The sequence below is a fragment of the Boleophthalmus pectinirostris genome, unplaced genomic scaffold, assembly GCF_026225935.1.
Source record: "Boleophthalmus pectinirostris isolate CB_2022bp ecotype Guang Dong unplaced genomic scaffold, ASM2622593v1 HiC_scaffold_3, whole genome shotgun sequence".
Lineage (NCBI taxonomy): Eukaryota > Metazoa > Chordata > Actinopteri > Gobiiformes > Gobiidae > Boleophthalmus > Boleophthalmus pectinirostris.
In genome coordinates, this window is record NW_026571299.1 from 22,102,407 (window position 1) to 22,122,704 (window position 20,298).

At 41.1% G+C, this 20,298-nt stretch overlaps 1 protein-coding gene across 4 annotated transcripts in view; it reads left to right on the plus strand.

The window, feature by feature from the left end:
* kif21b (kinesin family member 21B) overlaps positions 1-20,298 on the plus strand; it is a 126,253-nt gene that overhangs the window by 40,642 nt on the left and 65,313 nt on the right. For 2 of the 4 annotated variants that reach the window (XM_055161027.1, XM_055161029.1), the window contains exons 4-16: positions 1,889-2,038; positions 2,507-2,638; positions 2,848-3,024; positions 4,523-4,638; positions 5,887-6,082; positions 9,928-10,117; positions 11,207-11,270; positions 13,287-13,481; positions 16,998-17,133; positions 17,488-17,626; positions 18,538-18,729; positions 19,171-19,370; positions 20,097-20,204. In XM_055161027.1, the coding sequence (XP_055017002.1) occupies positions 1,889-2,038; positions 2,507-2,638; positions 2,848-3,024; positions 4,523-4,638; positions 5,887-6,082; positions 9,928-10,117; positions 11,207-11,270; positions 13,287-13,481; positions 16,998-17,133; positions 17,488-17,626; positions 18,538-18,729; positions 19,171-19,370; positions 20,097-20,204 (1,995 nt within the window). The remainder of the gene's footprint in view (positions 1-1,888; positions 2,039-2,506; positions 2,639-2,847; positions 3,025-4,522; positions 4,639-5,886; positions 6,083-9,927; positions 10,118-11,206; positions 11,271-13,286; positions 13,482-16,997; positions 17,134-17,487; positions 17,627-18,537; positions 18,730-19,170; positions 19,371-20,096; positions 20,205-20,298) is intronic. The other 2 variants (XM_055161028.1, XM_055161030.1) reach the window with 1 other exon arrangement.

Sequence of the window (20,298 nt, forward strand, 5' to 3'; positions counted from 1 at the left end):
AGTTAGAGAGAGAGAGAGAGAGAGAGTTAGAGAGAGAGAGTTACGAGAGAGAGAGAGAGAGTTAGAGAGAGAGAGAGAGAGTTGAGAGAGAGAGAGAGAGTTAGAGAGAGAGAGTTAGAGAGAGAGAGACAGAGAGAGAGTTACAGAGAGAGAGAGTTAGAGAGAGAGAGAGAGAGAGAGAGTTAGAGAGAGAGAGTTAGAGAGAGAGAGTTAGAGAGAGAGAGAGTTAGAGAGAGAGAGAGAGAGAGAGAGTTAGAGAGAGAGAGAGAGTTAGAGAGAGAGAGAGAGAGAGTTAGAGAGAGAGAGAGAGAGAGAGTTAGAGAGAGAGAGTTAGAGAGAGAGAGAGAGAGAGTTAGAGAGAGAGTTAGAGAGAGAGAGAGAGAGAGAGAGAGTTAGAGAGAGAGAGAGAGAGAGAGAGAGTTAGAGAGAGAGAGTTAGAGAGAGAGAGTTAGAGAGAGAGAGAGAGAGAGAGAGAGAGAGTTAGAGAGAGAGAGTTAGAGAGAGAGAGAGAGAGAGAGAGAGTTAGAGAGAGAGAGAGTTTAGAGAGAGAGAGAGAGAGAGAGAGTTAGAGAGAGAGAGAGAGAGAGAGAGAGAGTTAGAGAGAGAGAGTTAAAGGGAGAGAGAGAGAGAGATAGCGTTTAGAGAGAGAGAGTTAGAGAAAGGGGGAGGAGAGAGGGTTAGAGAGAAGGAGAGCGGGGGAGAGGGGAGAAAAAGACAGGGGGGTTGGGTGAGAGAGAGAGAGAGGAGGTGTAGAGAGGCAGAGAGAGAGAGGTAGAAAGAGACAGAGAGAGAGGACAAGAGGGAGAGAGAACGGTTGCGTGAGGGGGAGAGAGGGGGAGAGAGTGGGAGAGAAGGAGGGAGAGGGGAGGAAAAGAGACAGAGAGGGGGAGCAAGGCGGAGGGGGGAGAGAGAGAGACAGAGAGCGGGGAAGAGAGGGTGATGGAGAAAGAGAGAGGGGGAGGGAGAAGGGGGATGACGATGGAGAGTGATGGGGGAAGGAGAGAGAGGAGCTGGTGTACGAGCTTGTATTTTTTCAACCTGATGTTGGAGAAATCCATCCAGAATGACCTGGGAGTCAAACCCACAACCTTCTTGCTCTTATGTGAGAGAACTGACCACTGGTGCCACCCATGTTAAGACTATTTAAGTGCCGAAATGCAGATGCAGAGCAGCACTTCTACTTTTTAGTTTTTATATGAACAAATGTATTACACATAACCATATTTGCTTCTGTTTGTTACACTTTTTTAAGATTTTTAAATATAGAAATAAATGAACTTCTAGCCCATCTATGAACTAAAATAAAAACTAAACTCATTAAACGTGTTGTGGTTATGGCCCACTTCCCTTTGCCTCCAGTTTTCTCCATTTCACATTTGGATTTTTCCAAGAGCATTTGAAAGATCTTCACTGAAACGATGATTCATATTTAAACTGAACTGAACAAACGTCTGTATATTTTTGCAGTGCACGTTAAAGTGATGATTAGAGGAGGGGGCGTTCATGTGGGGGTAACTGAATTATCCAGACTAATGAAGCGTGTGTTTGGGGCCAGAGCAGAGCCTTATCTGAGGGGCCCTTATGTAACCTCATTACTCTAATCCTATTTGAGTACAGGTGTGTGGGACAGAGTGAGCCGACACACTCATTTACACAAACTCTCCAAAGACGGATAAAATAGTACTTTTCAAATAGTTCATCATTCATACATTTTGATCAGTTGCAGTGGTCCAAAGTTATTCCTCACTTATGCCTTATGCATTCTGAGCATCATGGACTTGAACTACAGTAGATAATAGGAGAGTCATGGGTCGAGGACTAAAGGACTAAATCAGGATTTTAGTCCATTGATCCCAAATAATCAGACATTTTCTGTGATATTTTGCAGTTGTACAATGAGGAGATCCTGGACCTGTTTGATGGAACCAGAGACCTGGAGTCCAGGAGCCGGAAGTCCAACATCAAGATCCATGAAGACGGGAACGGAAGCATCTACACCACAGGGGTCACCTCCAGACTGGTGCACTCAGAGGAGGAGGTGAGGCTGAACCAGGACTTAACCAGGACTACAACAAGTCTAAAGCAGGACTGAGTGAGGACTGAGCGAGGACTGAACCAGGGTCACCTGCAGGCTGGTGCACTCAGAGGACATACTTTCTAGTTTTGCTGGTGGAAGTAAGACCACTAGTCCAAGCTACAGGTCAGATCAAGTCAGTGAGGTGGAGCCTCTCTATAAACCAAGATTGTGTGTGCTTAAGTACCTCAGTTGTATACATTATGTACAGTGCACAATAAGTATGTATGTAATCACACAGATCTCTGCACTGGGTCCATAGGTTCACGTTTCTTGTGTGTGTTTCTTGTGTGTGATTCTCGTGTGTGATTCTCGTGTGTGTTTCTCGTGTGTGTTTCTCGTGTGTGTTTCTCGTGTGTGTTTCTCGTGTGTGTTTCTTGTGTGTGTTTCTTGTGTGTGACTCTTGTGTGTGTTTTTTTGTGTGGGCTCCAGCTGTTGCAGTGTCTGAAGTTGGGCGCTCTGTCTCGGACCACGGCCAGTACTCAGATGAACGCTCAGAGCTCACGTTCCCACGCCATCTTCACCATACACCTGTGCCAGATGAGGATATGCACCACACAACAGGTAAGAAATACTGCAATATCAATACTGTGTAGTACTCTGAATACTGTACAATCAAATCTATCAAATCTACAATCATTCTAATTGATGCAGTGCAGATTGGTTGCCAGGTCTTGATCAGTCAGTCCCCCCTTTCTTTCTCTTTCTTTCTCTCTCTTCCTCTCTCTCTCTCTCTCGTACTTAATGTGTCTTTCATGTTTCCTTGTGAACAGAACGGAGGAGAGGAGAGCTTAGAGGTGAACGGTGTGGACTCGTCTCTTTCTCAGCCCGAGTATGAGACACTGATGGCCAAGTTTCACTTTGTGGACTTGGCTGGATCAGAGAGACTGAAGAGAACTGGAGCCACAGGAGAGCGGGCCAGGGAGGGCATCAGCATCAACTGTGGACTGGTCTGTTCACCGCCTCATGTTTAGTCATTTTTAAAACACAACACAACCTCACTGTCTGTCATTATCTATTAAAGGTGCTTTATGTAACTTTTCTGGTGAAGAGTTCGGGAACCTTCTTGTTTCCACTGACATGTTATTGCTTTGCATGGAATGTTCCACAATATGGTATTAAACTTATTTATAAGGTTGTCCTCCGATCACGTGATCGGAAATCGGCACCGATCACGTGACTGTGGACTCGATCCGGATTCGGACGTTATGTGCCGATCAAGTATTGGATAAATAATATACATATATAACACACTGGACACAACTGTTTTTTTGTTTTTTTTTACTGAGGCGTGGGATTTGTTCAAAGTCGTCCACTTAGCACCACTGTCTGTCCCAGCACCTGTTCTACTAGAGACTCACTTACACTGGGACTTTTGGGCCGTGCCGTGCTCAGGCGCTGTTACCTGTGGTTCTGTGGTCCATGTTCACACCTGCACGGCCGATGGTGTTGTCGCATGGGGCTGTTTGTTTGCATGATGCGCAGTGGAACTGGTGCTTTTGGTGGAGAGGGTGGGAACAATGGTGTGGAGTGTTTATTGAGCCGTGGGACCGATGTTGCGGTGCGTGCTCCGCTGTGGGTTTGTGGATGTGGTGGTGGTGCGGGGGAGAGAAGCTGTGAAGCTTCTGTCATCTCGTTTTTATTTGGTAAGATTTTGTATTATTTGGTTATCAGACTGGCCTAAATGTTTAAAATGTAATTCACATGCAAACATATAATATCAAATATACAAAGTGTAGATTGTGCAGTCTAGTCTCAGGTCTGATCTGATTCTGGTCTGGTTCCTGTTTTGTCCAGTTCATTAAGTTTACGAAGTTAAACATTCCAAGACCAAACTGTGAAAAGTCCAGATTTTCAATGGTGATGAATGGTTAGAAAAGTTAATAAAATTTAAGTTTTAAACATATGATTTTTCACACTAAGTTCAGCCCAAATACTACACACTGAAATCAACACAATCAGATCCCCCCCATACATCCTGGCTTTTATTCTTTGCTCTTAGTTCATTTTATAATGTTTTAAAGAAGTATTGGATCGGGACTCGGTATCGGCAGATACTCAAAAACAAATGACTTGGACTAGGACACGGGGGCAAAAAAATGTGATTGGGATATCTCTACTTACTTATCTATATAGTTGCTTGCTATGGCATCGGTGAAATTGAAAGCCTGGATATAATATATTGGAGAATAGAATGGATATATTTGCAATAAAAAACACAGACTAAAATCTAAAAAGATAGATATGTTTAGTACCACAATGTTATAATTATTAAATAAAATAAGTCTATGTCCTTGGTGACAAACAGGCAGCTGGCCACTCACCACAAAAGTTACATAGTGCACCTTTAAAATGACATAATTAACTGAGACACATTTCAATGAGTTCTTATAATACACGTTTAAAATAGTAAGTATAAAAACTGTGTTGTTTGTATTTGTGCTGCAGCTGGCTCTGGGAAATGTGATCAGTGCTTTGGGAGATCAGACCAAGAAGGCGGCGCATGTGCCCTACAGAGACTCCAAACTCACTCGACTCCTGCAGGACTCACTGGGAGGAAACAGGTCAGGAATCAAACACACAACCTCCATGTCTGCAACAGCAACACAGGGACGATACACAAACTGCACAAACAAACTATTGTTGATTTGATTATTACAGTAACACTAGAATGAAAATCTGTTATGATTTAAATGTAGTTAATACGATTAAGTGAGATTCAGGAGCAGGACCACGCCTCAGCCGCCCTCTCCTCTCACAAGCGAACCACAACTCACCTCGACCACGCCTCGAATTTCCCAGAAGCCCATATGTAGCAGCCTTTCCCATCATCCCAGTTTGTCTTGGCTAACTCGAACCCACCCTCCCATCCCCTATTTTGTCTTTCAGTCATAAGACCCCTACAAGGGGGGGTCCCGTTCCGGCTGGGCCAATTGTAGATTGAGACGGAGCCCCCACCCATAGTCTCAACCCAGCCATCTTTGCCTCGCTTTGTACATTATCAATAAACTACTTCGCACTATGTCGTTGTTGGCATGGTCCTAGCTAGTGAATAATGATTTAAAAATGATGGTTGATAAAGATTTGTCCCATTTGAAGAGAAGAAGAGAGAATATTCCAAATTCTGAAACTTTGAGCATAATTAAAGTGACAGTGTGTAACTTTCTGGGGGTGGTGGAGGGTTAAATGCATGATTCCATGGAAAGTTAAGAACACACTTTGGGACATTTTTCATGGGGATTAATACATTTTATGCCGTACTCTGGAATATTACAGCCCAAAGAAAAATATTTCCATGGTACCAAGCAGGAGGCCCTCCTCCAGGCCAACTGAGAGTCAGGTGTGTGAAGATGCAAGCCCGCTCACAGTACACAGTGCTTTTCAGTGCAATAAAAACATCTATAATGAAAAAAACAACAACGTGTTTTTATTCTAGTCTAAATGTATTCTAGATACTGGGGTTGAAATATATTATGTCTGTTTTATTTTGAAGTTCTTTTATTTATTCATGGTTTATTAAATTTATGTTATTAGGTTCTTCTTTCAGACCAAGGGTTTGTTTTTCATAGCTGACAGTTTCGGCTGCTCACTAGCGCTCTTCCTCAGTGACTGCTAGTGAGCAGTTGAAACTGTCAGGTATGAAAAACAAACCCTTGGTCTGAAAAAATAACCTAATAACATACATTTTCGGAAGACCAAATGAACCTCATCGGGCGGTTTATGAAATGATTGTTTTAGCGTTGGGAGACAGAGGACAGGTCAGATGTGATTGTTGTTTAGTTGTGTTCTCATTGTGACTTTTTCCTCTTCAGTCGTACTGTGATGATCGCGTGTGTGAGTCCTTCAGACAGAGACTTCATGGAGACTCTGAACACTCTGAAATACGCAAACCGAGCCAGAAACATCAAAAACAAAGTGATGGTGAACCAGGACAAGACGAGTCAGCAGATCAGCGCTCTGCGGGCAGAGGTGGCACGACTGCAGATGGAGATACTAGAGTACAAGGCTGTAAGACCACACTTTTATTATAGACATTTTTCACACTTAAACATGAACGCACAAGAAAAAAATATATATATTAAAGGAATCCCACCACACAGTTCCTCATACCTCAAAACCCTTCACATACAAAATAAAAGGCCTCCAGTGTGTAAAGTTTATATTTGAGTATTTGGACTTTATTTGATGGGATAATAATGTTGTAAACATAGCTTTACACCAACCAAGAAGCAGTTTGTGAAGAAAAGTTGAAAAATATCTTGAAATATGTTTAGAGAGTTCCATTGATGACATCCCTCCAAACATCAGTACAATTTCTGCTGACAAAACATTTCTGATACTTGAAACATTATTACAACAAAACTAAAGGGGTTTTCTTCTGATTGCATTTGTCATAGAATCTTTTCTGTGTGCATTTGAGAATTAATGTTTGGTTTGTATTACATCAAAAAGTTTGTGATTTAAAGGTGCACTATGTAACTTTTTGGTTGTCGGTGTCTATTATCAGCCTGTCTCCATTAAAATCTTATTTGTTTTGGGTGAAATGTTCCACAGTATGTCATTAAACCTATCTATCTTATATTTATTCAATTACAAGTGCTTAAAACCTAAAAAAACAAAAAAAACCAAAAAACATGACCTGTAATATGGCCTGATGCTTGTACCCATGGAGATACATTTGTGAAATGCCAGACTGTGGAACATTCTAGACAAAGCAATACTTTCTCAAGCTGGTGATGGACCCCCACCAGAAGAGTCATGCATTGCACCTTTAAGTTATGATGGCATAATTCTCCAAAAAAGAACTCCTGGTCCAATTCATCAGGAATATGGAGGGCCAATGAAAATTGGTCTGAGGGCCATATTTGGCCCCTGGTCCATAGTTTGTCTCTTTCTAGCTTTATGCTCCACATTTTCATCACTGAGTACAGGCAAATGTCTACACACGTTTCACCTTTTGTCTCTGGATTTCTCTGGGTAGAAGCCAAACAACAATAACCTTGGCCCAAAGTGTTCAGACACTGTGTTCCCAGTATCTCATTAATTTGAGTTGATTTAATGGCACAAGATGTGTATCCCCTCTAATGTCAAACTTTTGAGGGAAGATGCTTTTGCAGTGGAATGTCTTCTACCTGCTTGTCTCCATGGAGATTTAATTGCTTAGCCTACTGTGAATGTTCCACAGTATGGCTTTGAACAAGTCTCTATCTGTATACTGTAGACCATAGAACCTGTGGGAAGAATGCATGTTTTATGAGGTATTCTTGATCATTTAAAACACCAGTAAATGAATACATGTAAAATAGTCATTTTAATGCCATACTGTGGAACATGATATCATGTTGGCTGTTGCAGAGAAGCATGTAAAGCAAATGGAGAAATCCTGACTGTTGAAGCAGGTAGACTGTTTGAATCTAAAGACAGAGCAGTGCATTGTGTAGCAGGGGCCAGCCCTGCTCGTATATTAAACCTGATTATCAGGACAGTGTTTATGAGCTGAACGACCTGTCTGACCAGTTGAGGCCGTGCTAGCTCAGCGTTCTGTGAGCATATGTTAGCATTATGCAGTCTGCTTTATACATGGATCGATAGTCTGTAGTGTACACAGGCTGCTCTGGGCTACAGGCTGATTTATGCAGCGGCCATTATGTGGATGAGCTGACACTAAAGAAGTGCTGAAAGGCTGAAATCCACTTGAATTAGGCTGATAACAGGTACAGCTTTAGTTTGCATAAAGCTCTGTTTTAGATGGAGCATTAGAGCTGTGCCCAAAGGCTGGCACTTCAATCTGAGCTTCAACCAGTGTGTGGTGTTGTTGTGTGTTTGAGCAAGACACCTCACCCACAATTGTCATGTTTTGAGAATTCTAAATAAATATGTAAAAATAAGATACAAAACTACACAGCAACTTGACAAACCTGAGGTGATGTGCAGTAGTTTCATTAGCAGGATGCACACTGATTGTGTTGTGATGGCGCTCTGATGGGGGAGTGACTTAGCGTGGGGAGCAAACGGAGGTGGGACTCAAAGACAAAACTGAACCATTTAAAAAACATGAATACATTGTACTGGGTGAATATAGCATTTTCAAAACAATAAAAGGTAACATGGTGATCTATGGACTATTAACTAACACAACATATTAGTAACATATAACATAACATATTTGATTTCATTTTGATTTCATCATGGCACCTATTTGTTATTGAAAAAAAAAAAGTTAGTCAGTTAATTAAAGAAGGCCCCTATTTAACTTTTTTGGCAGATATTGAAAGGATGTGTTTTTTTTTTGTATTTTTTTTTTGTTTTTTATTATCATGGATGTGTCTTTACTGTGAGTGGGCTTGCATCTCCACAAACCTGACTCTTCCTCCTGCTTGTCTCCATGTCCGTTTGGTCATAATATGGCACAGTATGGCATGAAATGCATCTGTCTCCATGGAGAATGTTCATTTTAACTTTGTGTTTCCATGGATTCATGCTGCTGGCTTTCCATCCCCAGAAAGTTACACATTATCACTTTACTTAAACACAGTTGTAAATGTTTATATTTGTTGTGATTAAGCCTGCCACGATAAGATATTTTGAAGTATGGTATATCACTCAAGTATAATACAGACAAAGACTACATATTATACAACAATATTGTTAAAAAAAAAAAGTGCACTGTATAACTTTTCTGGTGTAGGGTTCGTTCATCTTGTCTCTATGGAAATGTTAGTTGTTTTGCCTGAAATGTATCTATTTATTCAATTACAGATGTTTTTGTTGCTTAAAACACTGAGGAAAAAAATAAAGGGGAGGTCACCTCTCCACAGATCTGACCTGTAACATGGCCTTATAGTTGTTCATAAGTGAAATGTCGGACTCTGGAACATTCTTCTTCGAGCTGTAGAAGGTTGAATTCTGAATTTCATTACAGACACAAACTACTCAAGTGTTGCATTCTGTTATTTATTTATTGCAGTTCATATTAAAGTTCATTAATATTGTGCATTTAGAATCATTTTTGGGGGATAATTCTGTTTTGTGTTTGTGTATTTTGTTATGGTGACAGGCGTACTTACAGCTGACTTGTGCGTGTGTGTGTATCTCGTGTAGCTCATCTGCTGAATGGAGAGTCTGTCGCAGCTTCAACAACAGGATTTCATGTGCATTAATCACCAGGATCACCACAACACGCGCACACACAAACACAATACAGGGAGTAATCCAGGTTAGATAGGGCGAGGAACACAACTGCACACACCTCTTTTAATGTTTTAGCAGAGTGAAAGAATTATCAAGAGAAAGCAGTATCTTTATACAATCCTCAGGTGAAGCTTGCTGTAACTTTCAGATTGCAGATTTGTTGACCATTTATTGAACCTATCCTCATGAAACAAAAACTGGCACAAAGTTCAGCGTCTTCTATATCAGGAGAAATAAACTGAAGTCAAATAATTTTTTAATAATAGCTTGAGAAAGTGGTGCCATTATTCAACCCTGAAGATGTGATTGTTGTCAGTTGAACTTTAAGACGTAAGATTAAAAGACCAGGTTGAGGAGTCTGTCTTAGACAAATAATGATAAGGTTCAACATTTGTGGATCTGAAGTTTAGCGATTTTGTTCAAAATACTGGTGCGTGCCCTCCATCTGAAATATTCTAAAACGTGTGCTAGAGATGGGGGATATTGACAAAAAAAATACAATATTCAATCTGACAAAAATGTGCTAAAACATCTCTTTAAATGTTTAAGTTGAGGTTTAAAGTGCAAATGATCCACAGGTGTTGGAGTTTACTGTATTGTCGTCTGTAAAAGCTCTTTTGAAACTACAGTTCTATAAAGTGTGTTTGTGTTTTGTTTTTCAGGGTAAGCGTGTGGCGTGTGAGGACGGCTCTGAGGGCTTCAGTGATCTGTTCCAGGAGAACTCCATGCTGCAGCGAGAGAATGACACTCTCCGGCTCAGGGTCAAAGCCATGCAAGAAACTATTGACCATCTGAACAGCAGAGTGAGCCACCTGCTGGCCAACCAAGTCAGCCACCTGCTCACCAAGTCCAGTAAGAGACACAGACCTGACTGTCATTATAAAGCGTGTCCGTGTGTGTCTGTGTGTGTCCGTGTGTGTCCATGTGTGTCCATGTGTCCAAGTCCAGTAAGAGAGCGGGACCTGACTGTCATTATAAATGTGGGACCTGACTGTCATTATAGGTTTGCGTGTGTGTGTATCCGTGTGTCCAAATTCAGTAAGAGACACTGACCTGACTGTCATTATAAAACGTGTCCGTGTGTGTCCATGTGTGTCCGTGTGTGTCCGTGTGTGTCCATGTGTGTCCATGTGTCCAAGTCCAGTAAGAGAGCGGGACCTAACTGTCATTATAAATCTGTGTGTGTATCCAAGTCCAGTAAGAGACACTGACTCGACTGTCATTATAAAACGTGTCCGTGTGTGTCCATGTGTGTCCGTGTGTGTCCGTGTGTGTCCGTTTGTCCATGCGTCCAAGTCCAGTAAGAGACCAGGACCTGACTGTCATTATAAATGTGGGACCTGACTGTCATTATAGGTTTGCGTGTGTGTGTATCCGTGTGTCCAAATTCAGTAAGAGACACTGACCTGACTGTCATTATAAAGCGTGTGCGTGTCCGTGTGTGTCCGTGTGTGTCCGTGTGTGTCCGTGTCAATTAAGAGACACTGACCTGACTGTCATTATAAAGCGTGTGTGTGCCTGTGTGTGCCCATGTGTGTCCATGTGTCCAAGTCCAATAAGAGACACTGACTTGACTGTCATTATAAAGCATGACTGTGTGTGTCCGTGTGTGTCTGTGTGTCTGTGTGTGTCCGTGTGTCCAAGTCCAATAAGAGACACTGACTTGACTGTCATTATAAAGCATGACTGTGTGTGTCCGTGTGTGTCTGTGTGTCTGTGTGTGTCCGTGTGTCCGTGTGTCCAAGTTCAGTAAGAGACATGGACCTGACTCCCATTATAAGCCTGTGTGTGTGAGACTGTCCGAGTCCAGTGAGACCCGGTGACCTGACTGTTATAAGTGTGTGTCCAAGTCCAGGGAGAGACACATCCTCACCTACATGACTCTGATCCTGCTCCTGTCATGTGTTGGTGTGTGATGATGAAGTGTGTTTGTTCTTGTAGGTGAGGGGAACGAGGAGATTGGAGCCCTGGTCCAAAACTACATCAGAGAAGTTGAAGAACTAAGGTGAGCTCAAGCACCTCTGGATAGTTTCCTTTAAAAATCACTTACTAAACTGATAACTGCTAATATAAGCACATGACCTTTGTTGTCGTTTTGATAACGAAAATTCTGAATGTAACTCTGGTTCTATGATTCTCATATTCCCAAAATGATTGCACTTCAGTATTATTCACATGCATGGATCTTTTGGACACGTGCACCCAACAGCTTTTTCAGATGGAACAGCAGAGTGGACCTCAGTAATTTTGTTATTAGTCCATCTACATCTCTAAAACTGACTCATGTTAGAATGTTGTTCCCTCCTCAAACTCAGAGCTGGAGTTGTTTGTTTCATTCACACATCTTTGAGTAACTCTTTATTTATTAGTCTGTCTACATCTCTAAAGCTCAAAATGCTCTGTTCCACCTTATGATGTCATGTAGTGGTAGTTTTCAAGCTCCTTTTACCTTTTGTTTAATGGAGATTGGAAATTCTAGAACTGAAATGATCCAGATGATTCTTTTGAAGGTGTGTGGAGTTTAAAAACATTTCCTGTATTACCTGACATGAGAGTTTTCTGTTTGAAAGAGCCTAAATGTGCAGGTTTGTAGGTTAAACATGTGTGAATGAACCAAAAACCAACTCCAGGCAGGGCTGTTTTTGAGGAAACATAGATCAGAAATTAGTGTAATATGGGCAGTGTTGAGGAGTAACACAGGAGTAACTGTATTCAATTACAGTTACGAATGAGTGGTAATTGGATTACAGTTACTTTGTTGAAATAAATGGATTGGTGGTATTTTCCTGTTTTCACATTTTGGGCTAAACCAGGACTAAACCCTGTGGAGTCTGTCCATAGCACAAATGTGTAATTAACGATGACTTGTACAAGAAATTCCACGCTTTCCGTTCCGTTTGGGACAAGTGGGAGGCCATGTGCACAGTGTACAAAGCAGCACATATGTTTTGCTGTCCAGTGGGAAAAAAGCTCACCAGGACACCGAAAACATGAAAAGGTTTTGCCAGGTGAGAGTCACTCAATGTCGATGACGAGGCCCCACCTCCCTCCCCCCGTACGGTGTCCTGGTTTTGACAAATGCAAATATGGTCACACTAACCTGTATTCCACTGAGTCATGTCTTTTAATCTGACAGAAATTGAACCACATCAGCGACACAAGAGCTGTTTTTTTCTTCACTTAGTTTATGCAAATCAGCCATGTGGTTTTAAGTTTCATTTCTGTGAGACTTGTCAAACAGGCTGATGTGGCTCTAGAGTAGTTACGGTTTATATGTCGTAAAGTTGAATTTATTATGCAGATTAGTAGTGCAGATAGTAATAATAATGATGATCATTTTAATATAAAAACGTTAATGATTATTCGATAATCAATCGTTAATTCTCTCGACGATCGATTAAGAAAATTTAATCGAATGTCCATCCCTAGTGAATATATACTATCTACATGTATATATACATGAATATATATGATATCTATATGTATCCAGATATTATTCTTATTTTTCTATGATTTTTCTATTAATGATTAATATTTCATTATCGTTATTATCATCACACTGTATGTTGATTGTCTTTGTTTTTTGAATTATGGTGTTTAGTACAATGTTTCTTTATGACCTGTCACCCTTGGGTGCTTGCCACACCCTATTTAAGATGGCCACCTGAGCTCTCATTCTGTTTGCCTGACGAAGGCCTAGTGCTGAAACGTTGCACGGTTTGTCCTAATAAATCTCACAATGCAGGTAAGACGGTGTGCGGGATTTTTCTCTTTGGACCTCAGTAATCAAAAATTTAATTAAACTGAGCATGCATTTTTGTTCAAAGGGGAAAATCCATCAAATTCAGAAAATGTAAAATGTAAACTGTTGAGGTGAAAGTAGCATTCATCTTGCCTACTCACGTGTTGTACCGTACTTTCATTGTGTACCTGGGAAAATCCACAATAAAAGGACATAATAAAATCTGCCAAAACACAGTGGAGCCATGAAACAAATGCATGTCCCCTCTCTTCTCTTCAGGTCTAAGCTTTTGGAGAGTGAAGCCATGAACGAGTCCCTGCGTCGTCAGCTGACCCGGCTCTCCTCTCGAGCCCCCTTCCCCTCAGGCCCCACCCCCGGCCCCGTCGGCATGGAGACAGAGACCAGCGACGTGATTCGCCGAGCCAAACTGGACATCGAGAGGCTGAAGAAGGAGAGGAGGCAGAGGAGGATGAGGTACAATAATTACAACCACCATTAAAGGAGCACTACGTACCTTTTCTGGTGGAGGGTCTGTCACCTGCTTCGCTCCAGAGAGATCTTATTTGTTTGTGTGGGATATTACTCAGTATGTCATAGGGCTACTGAAGAAAACTGCCTTAAAGTACATTTGTGTAGATATCAAATTATAAATGTGCAATATCACTGCTTTGCCAATAAGTCAAGATCAAGTCAAAATAATCCTCAATTTTTTCAAAATCTCAATTATTAAAACCCTAAATTTATCAAATTACCATATTTTCCGGGCTATTAGGCGCTCTGGATTATAAGGCGCACTGTCATTAAATGGTCTATTTTTTTACTTTTTTTTTTTTAAATAAACAGCACTGGATTTTAAATGAAACACAACAGTGTGATGGGTGAGTGGTTTTGTTTGTTTGACTCTGGGCTTTGTTCTGTGGCGTGTAGGGAGGGTGCTGTCTGGGACCGCTGGATTGTCGGCGTGTTCGCAGTGACTCAGTTGTTCAGTTGTGTCTAGAAGTGGCACATTGCACTCGCTTTTGCGGTTCGTTCCTCTGTTCCGTTCCTCGTCGGCGTGGAGTGATGAGTGTGTCTGTGGGTGTGTTTGGCTGTGCGGTCGCTGTCTGCTCCGTGCGTGTTTGTGTGTTCTGCGGGTGGTGCGGCTTTATAGTTTACTGAAGTCGTGCTGGGACACCCGAGTAGATTCGTGTATGGGTCGCTCTGGATTGTGGGGCGCACAGTCATTTTTTTTGATGGGGTTGGTGAATTAAGAGCGCGCCCTATAGCCCGGAAAATACGGTAATTCAAAGAACTGATCAAACCTAGTATGGCAATAAACTTTCCATCTTCAAAGAGACAATCTGTTCAGGTTACAGATCAGATCTGTGGAGAGGTGACCCTGTTCAGATTAAAAATGCACATTGGTTGGTATTTTGGAGCAATGAATAAACCTGGAAATGCAGGACTGATACGTTTAATGTTATACTGTGGAACATTCCGGGCAAAACAATCACATCTCTCGGGAGAAGCTGGTGGCAGACCCTCCAGTAAAAAAAGTTTAATTAAGTTATATTAAAGTTAAGATGATGATTTTATTTTTTATAATCACCCGTTCTCATCTTAATTTAAAATAATTACTTAAAAAGGAGGGTGTTAATTGTCTGTGACCTCTCTCTGTTAATCTTCTGTGTAAATAGTTTCAGTAAGGCTGTTCTGAGCTGGTCTGGTTTGGGTCCAGGTCTGGTTTAGGTCTCGGTCTGGTTTTAGGTCCGGTTCTGGTCTGGGTTCAGGTCTGGTCTGGTCCCGGGGTCAGTCCAGAGCACAGTGGGTTTCACGGGCTCATTAGGCTTATACGAGCTTAAGAGCAGGAGTTCAAATGACCGTGAGGAGCAGGACGACTTTAAATGGGGAAAAGGGAAGTTTACAGTGAGCTGTAAAGAAAAAAGTAATAGCAGAAATCTAAACTGTGTCCAGATGTGTGGCTGTACTCTAATGACCTGTAGTGTTTGTTGGTGAGTTGCCAAAGCACTACTGTATTTATGTGCTGTTTGTGGGCTTCAAATGAGACATAGAAATAAAGTTTTTCAAATGTCTACGTCAATGGTGTCTTAGTTCACCAGAATTTGTATGAGCCGACTAATTATCAACAAGTGAATGGTCTTCTGTTATTCAAAACTGACTCTTTGAGCTTTAAACCGTGTTAGAATGTTCTTCCCTCCTCAAAATCAGAGCTGGAGTTGTGTTTGTTTCATTCACACATCTTTGAGTAACTCTTTATTAGTCTGTCTACATCTCTATTGTTCAAAATGCTCTGTTCCACCTTGTGATGTCATGTAGTGGTAGTTTTCAAGCTCCTTTTAGTTTTGGTTTGATGGAGATTGGAAATTCTAGAACTGAAACAATCCAGATGATTCTTTTGAAGGTGTTTGGGGTTTAAAAACATTTCCTGTATTACCTGACAGGAGAGTTTTCTGTTTTGAAAACGGGAGTAACGCTTTTTAAAAGTAACAAATTACTTTAATTCATTGCTTTTTGTTGTAACTCAGTAATGTGGCATTACAGGGAAAAAAATGTAATATTTTACTTGGTACAGATGTGAGTAACACGCGTTACAGTGCTTTTTATCCTGGATTGAAGTGGTGGGTTTTTCTTCATACAAATTTGCTAAAATTACCACGATATCAGCAGCGGTGAAACGCCGAAGACGCGCCCAGGTAGACCATCAGGTGACTGTGGGCGAAAGGACCAACACAGAACTCCACACTTCACGGGGCTAAACGCAGCTGACACCCGATCGCACCATGCAGACACTCTGCTCCACGGACTCGGGGTTCTCTCAGGGGTAGTCCTAGATTCCAAGTTCTAGTCCAAGATTACTCCTGGTTTGGTCCTGGTTTAGTTCTTGTTTAGACCTGGTTTAGACCTGGTTCAGTCCTGGTTCAGTTCTGATTTAGACCTGGTTTAGTCCTGGTTTAGTCCATATAAGGCGCAAAAGTTCAGCATCTTCACAGTTATTTTGGTGAGAGTAACTTAAAAATGCTGCAATAGTCGTGTAATGTTTTACTTTTTAAATACAGTAATATTGTAATGTAACAAATTACTTTGAAATGACAGTAACAAGACATAAATGTGCAGGTTTGTGGGTTAAACATGTGTGAATGAACCAAAACACAACTTCATGGCTGTTTTTGAGGAAACATACATCAGAAATTAGTGTAAAATGAGCCCTTTAAAACAAATCAACTGGAATTACGTTGTTTTTGAAGTCAATGTTTCTCTACCTCTACCAACCTTCATTAGGACTCTCCCAGTCACCAACACAACAACACAAGACCTGATGATGCTGCCCAAGTCCAGTTGCTTCAGTTACTCCTGCTTATCTCAAAATTTGCATTAATTAGCTGACTGATTATTTTATTTAATTAATTAGAAATTAGTTGCACAACAGCAGAAAGGAGAAGGCGGAGAAGCTGAAGATTTGGGAGTGACTCTTGCATCTTCCCTTTTCCGTATAAACTCACACTTTTTTTTAGTACATTTCTCTGTAAATAGTTGTTTTTGCATGAGCTCACATGCAGTTGTAGTCTTGTGAGTGCAGTTACATCAGATTATAACAATAGAGAATGGTTTGAGAGCGGGGCATGTCAACCGCAAATTTATTTAATCGTCTACAGCCCAACAAATTTCTAAATATTTAATCTTTTGTGAATTCCTTTTCATTGATATTGTATAGAGGTTTTATCAATACCTGGTAAATGTATTGTCACCGCACTGTCTTCTCCTGCATGTATTGTTAAGGCAACAGCGCCATCTGTTGTCCAATTTCTGCATCTTCAGATTTTTACCCTCCACAAATCTGAATATTCTCTGATTTCTGGGCGTCTATTTATATGACACACAAACTGTGATCAGTGAGATATTAGATAAAAGCAAGTACAGTTCTATCTGCATTTTCCTGACTGATGAAACTTGTACATTTTGTTAAATAGTTTTTCTTTTTCTTTTCCTCAGCCCAGAGATGGAGAAGGGTCTGAAGAAGCGAGTGAAGCTCCACACTCAAGAGAACGGAGAGAACGGCCACGGAGGAGACGAAAACGGACAGAATGGACAGAACGGAGAGATCGACTCGGACGACAACTACACAGAGGTACAGCAGCAAGATGGCCACAATAGAACTTCTGTGCTTGAGCAAGACATTTCACCTTTAGTCGGGGTACAGTCCAGTTAAACTCTGTTAGCTCCTATTTTCAGTTGAGTTTTTGAGTGTCTGGTTCATAGTTTTTAAAGTGAGTAGATGTATAAAAAAAGGATAATATAATTTTTTTTTTTACATTTTGTGCTAGACTTACATCTCAACAAGGCCTTTAAAGGATCATTTTAGTACATTCCTGATGCTTTATTAAAATTGTCTGCATTTTGTTAACAAGATAAGACAAAAACTATATATGACTAACTAGTTTGCCCTTCAATTTCATTCTAACTGATGGTGTTGTGTTTTCAGGACCTAATGTCTCCACTGCAGGAGGAGAGTGGCTGTGAGGAGGGGGAGGAGGAGGGGGAGGAGGAGGAGGGCAGAGAGGAGGAAGACTTCGACAGCGATGAGAGCTGTGTGGACTCAGACTCCGACTCGGACGACAAAGGTATGAACTGTTCTGTCATTTATTTAACCTCAACATGACTCCCCAAACACCAGTGCATCTGACAGTGGGAGAGCACTTTGGTCATACAGCCAGAGGGTCCCAGGTGAAACATCAGAGTCAGACGAGGCTGCTAAAGAACCGAATATTCCTCAGTTTGACAATTTTTTTTTTTCCCTCTATACACAGTTTGAGATGTTACAGGTCACTGGACACAACATGCACAGTGTTTTCACGCCCCTGTTGTGGAAAAAATCATGCTAAATAATTAATCCATTTGCAAAGCCTGGTGAGTTTAAAAAAAAAATACAGACAAAGGTTTATTCTTGTTACAGCAGATATGGACAGGGCCTAGGCCTGCCCTGTCCACAGACCAACAGCCTCTCTTAACCAGCAGCATGTCCTCCAACATCAGACCTTCATCTCTACCTCCTGAGCACCCCCTCAGAGCATCTGCTCCCAGAGCATCTGAGCGCTGAGTCTCTCCACCCCAGAGCATTTGAGCTCTCAGTATTTATACAGAAATACAAGTTACAGACAGATCAGAGTAGAGTATCAGAGGAACTTTTGTTTCACAGGATTGTGCTACTCAACGTACTTAGTCACTTACATTTGAGGACAGCTAAAACAAAGGTTTACTGAGAGTGGGGACAGTTGTGTCTGCTGAGCCTTTACACATGTTACTGATGCTCTGGTCTTAGGTACAAATCACATTCATTTACACAAACACACACTGAGAGAATCTTTGCACAGTATAAATCTCCATCACACATCCTGCTGCGTCTCCTGCTGTTGGACATGACTCCAGCAGAAAACTCAAGGGCCTGAGAATGGACCCTTGTAGCCCTCCTGTGTATTTGTAATGAGTGTAATGTGTGTGTTATTGTGTGTGTTATTGTGTTATTGTGTGTTAGCAGGTAACCTGCAGGCAGACCTGGCAGAGCTGACCTGTGAGATGGAGATAAAGCAGCGTCTGATCGATGAACTGGAGAACAGTCAGAGACGACTCCTGACTCTGAAACTCCAGTATGAAGAGAAACTGATTCTACTGCAAAACAAGATACGAGACACACAACTGGAGAGAGACAGAGTACTGCACAATCTCAGTGAGTACAGAGACTCCGCCCACAAGTCTACGTCACCCATGCTCCCACACAACAATTTCCATGAATGTACAAAAATATGACACAAAACAACTTTTCAAACCTGATATGATGTGCGGGATTTTCATTAGTGGAACACACACAGATTGTAATAGATTGTAAAGGGGGAGCGACTCAGAGTATTGAAAAAATTAAGATGAAAATGATTAAACATGTTTATATGTTGTTTCAGCGATTATAGCATTTTCCAAACAATAAAAGGTAACATGAAGATCTAAATATGTTACGTGTTAGCAGTTCATACTTGTATAGAGGTGAAAATTCACCCTCTTTAACTCTGGATACCAGATGAAACTATAACGTGATGTGACTTTAAAGCAGCTTTCTCTGTATGTTTCACTGTCATGACAAACAGCGGGTTAAGTCCTCTGCTTGTGTCCTCAGTGTCTATGGAGAATTACACAGAGGAGAAGGCCAGTAAGGTGAAGCAGGAGTACGAGAAACGACTCAAAGAAATGAACCGCGATCTGCAGAAACTCCAGGCTGCACAGAAAGAACACGCCAGACTACTGAAAAACCAGAGCCGCTACGAGAGGGAGCTCAAGAAACTGCAGGGAGACCTGGAGGACATGAAGAAAGCCAAGGTATGAAGGACACACTGTTTATAGAAATGGAGTAAGGGAACGTGACGTCACCCTCAGTGTTCCACTTCAGCCAAGTGAAGCTCACGAGGCCAGTAGTTATAGCTCCTGATCTGGAGCAGAATTACATATTTGAAATTTTGAGTGCGTATAGGAAAACAAGGTGACACTTCTTAGCATGACCACTGCCTTTTGACTGACAGCGAACACTACCTGACTGTACCCCAGAGGAAGCAGATGCCTCATTTCATTTAATTTTTTTATGTATGTATGTATTTATTTATGTATTTATTTTATTTATTTTTTTTTTATTTTACTTTTTTATTTAATTTTTGTATGTATGTATGTATGTATTATTAATTAATTAATTAATTTATTTATTAATTGATTAATTAACTTATTTATTTATTTATTCATTTATTTTATTCATTTTTATTTTATTTTGTATGCATGTATGTATTTATTTTATTTTTTCATTTTAGTCTTTTTTTTTTTTTTTATTATTATTTTTATGTTCAAATCTTGACTAAAGGACACAATAGCAAAATAAAAACACCAGGATCATGTGAAGTGGGTTAGAATCAACATTTTGAGACCAGACTGAGACACTCCAGACGGGTTTTCAGTGCAAAGTGAAGTGGAGCCGATGTCCGGGAGGAGAGCTGGATGTGACTCCTTTAGTAAAGTTAAATGTGAAGTGGAGCCTGTGTGTGTGTGTGTGTGCTACAGGTGGCGCTGATGAGGCAGATGAAGGAGGAGCAGCAGAAGAGGAAGTTGGTGGATGCCAAAAGAAACCGAGAAATCGCACAGCTCAAGAAGGAACAGCGCCGCCAGGAGGTAAGACATGGATGTTTTAAATTTAATCATTTTTATTTTGGTTGTGTTTATTTATCCTCTCTCTCCCTCTCTCTCCCCCTCTCCCTTCCCCTCT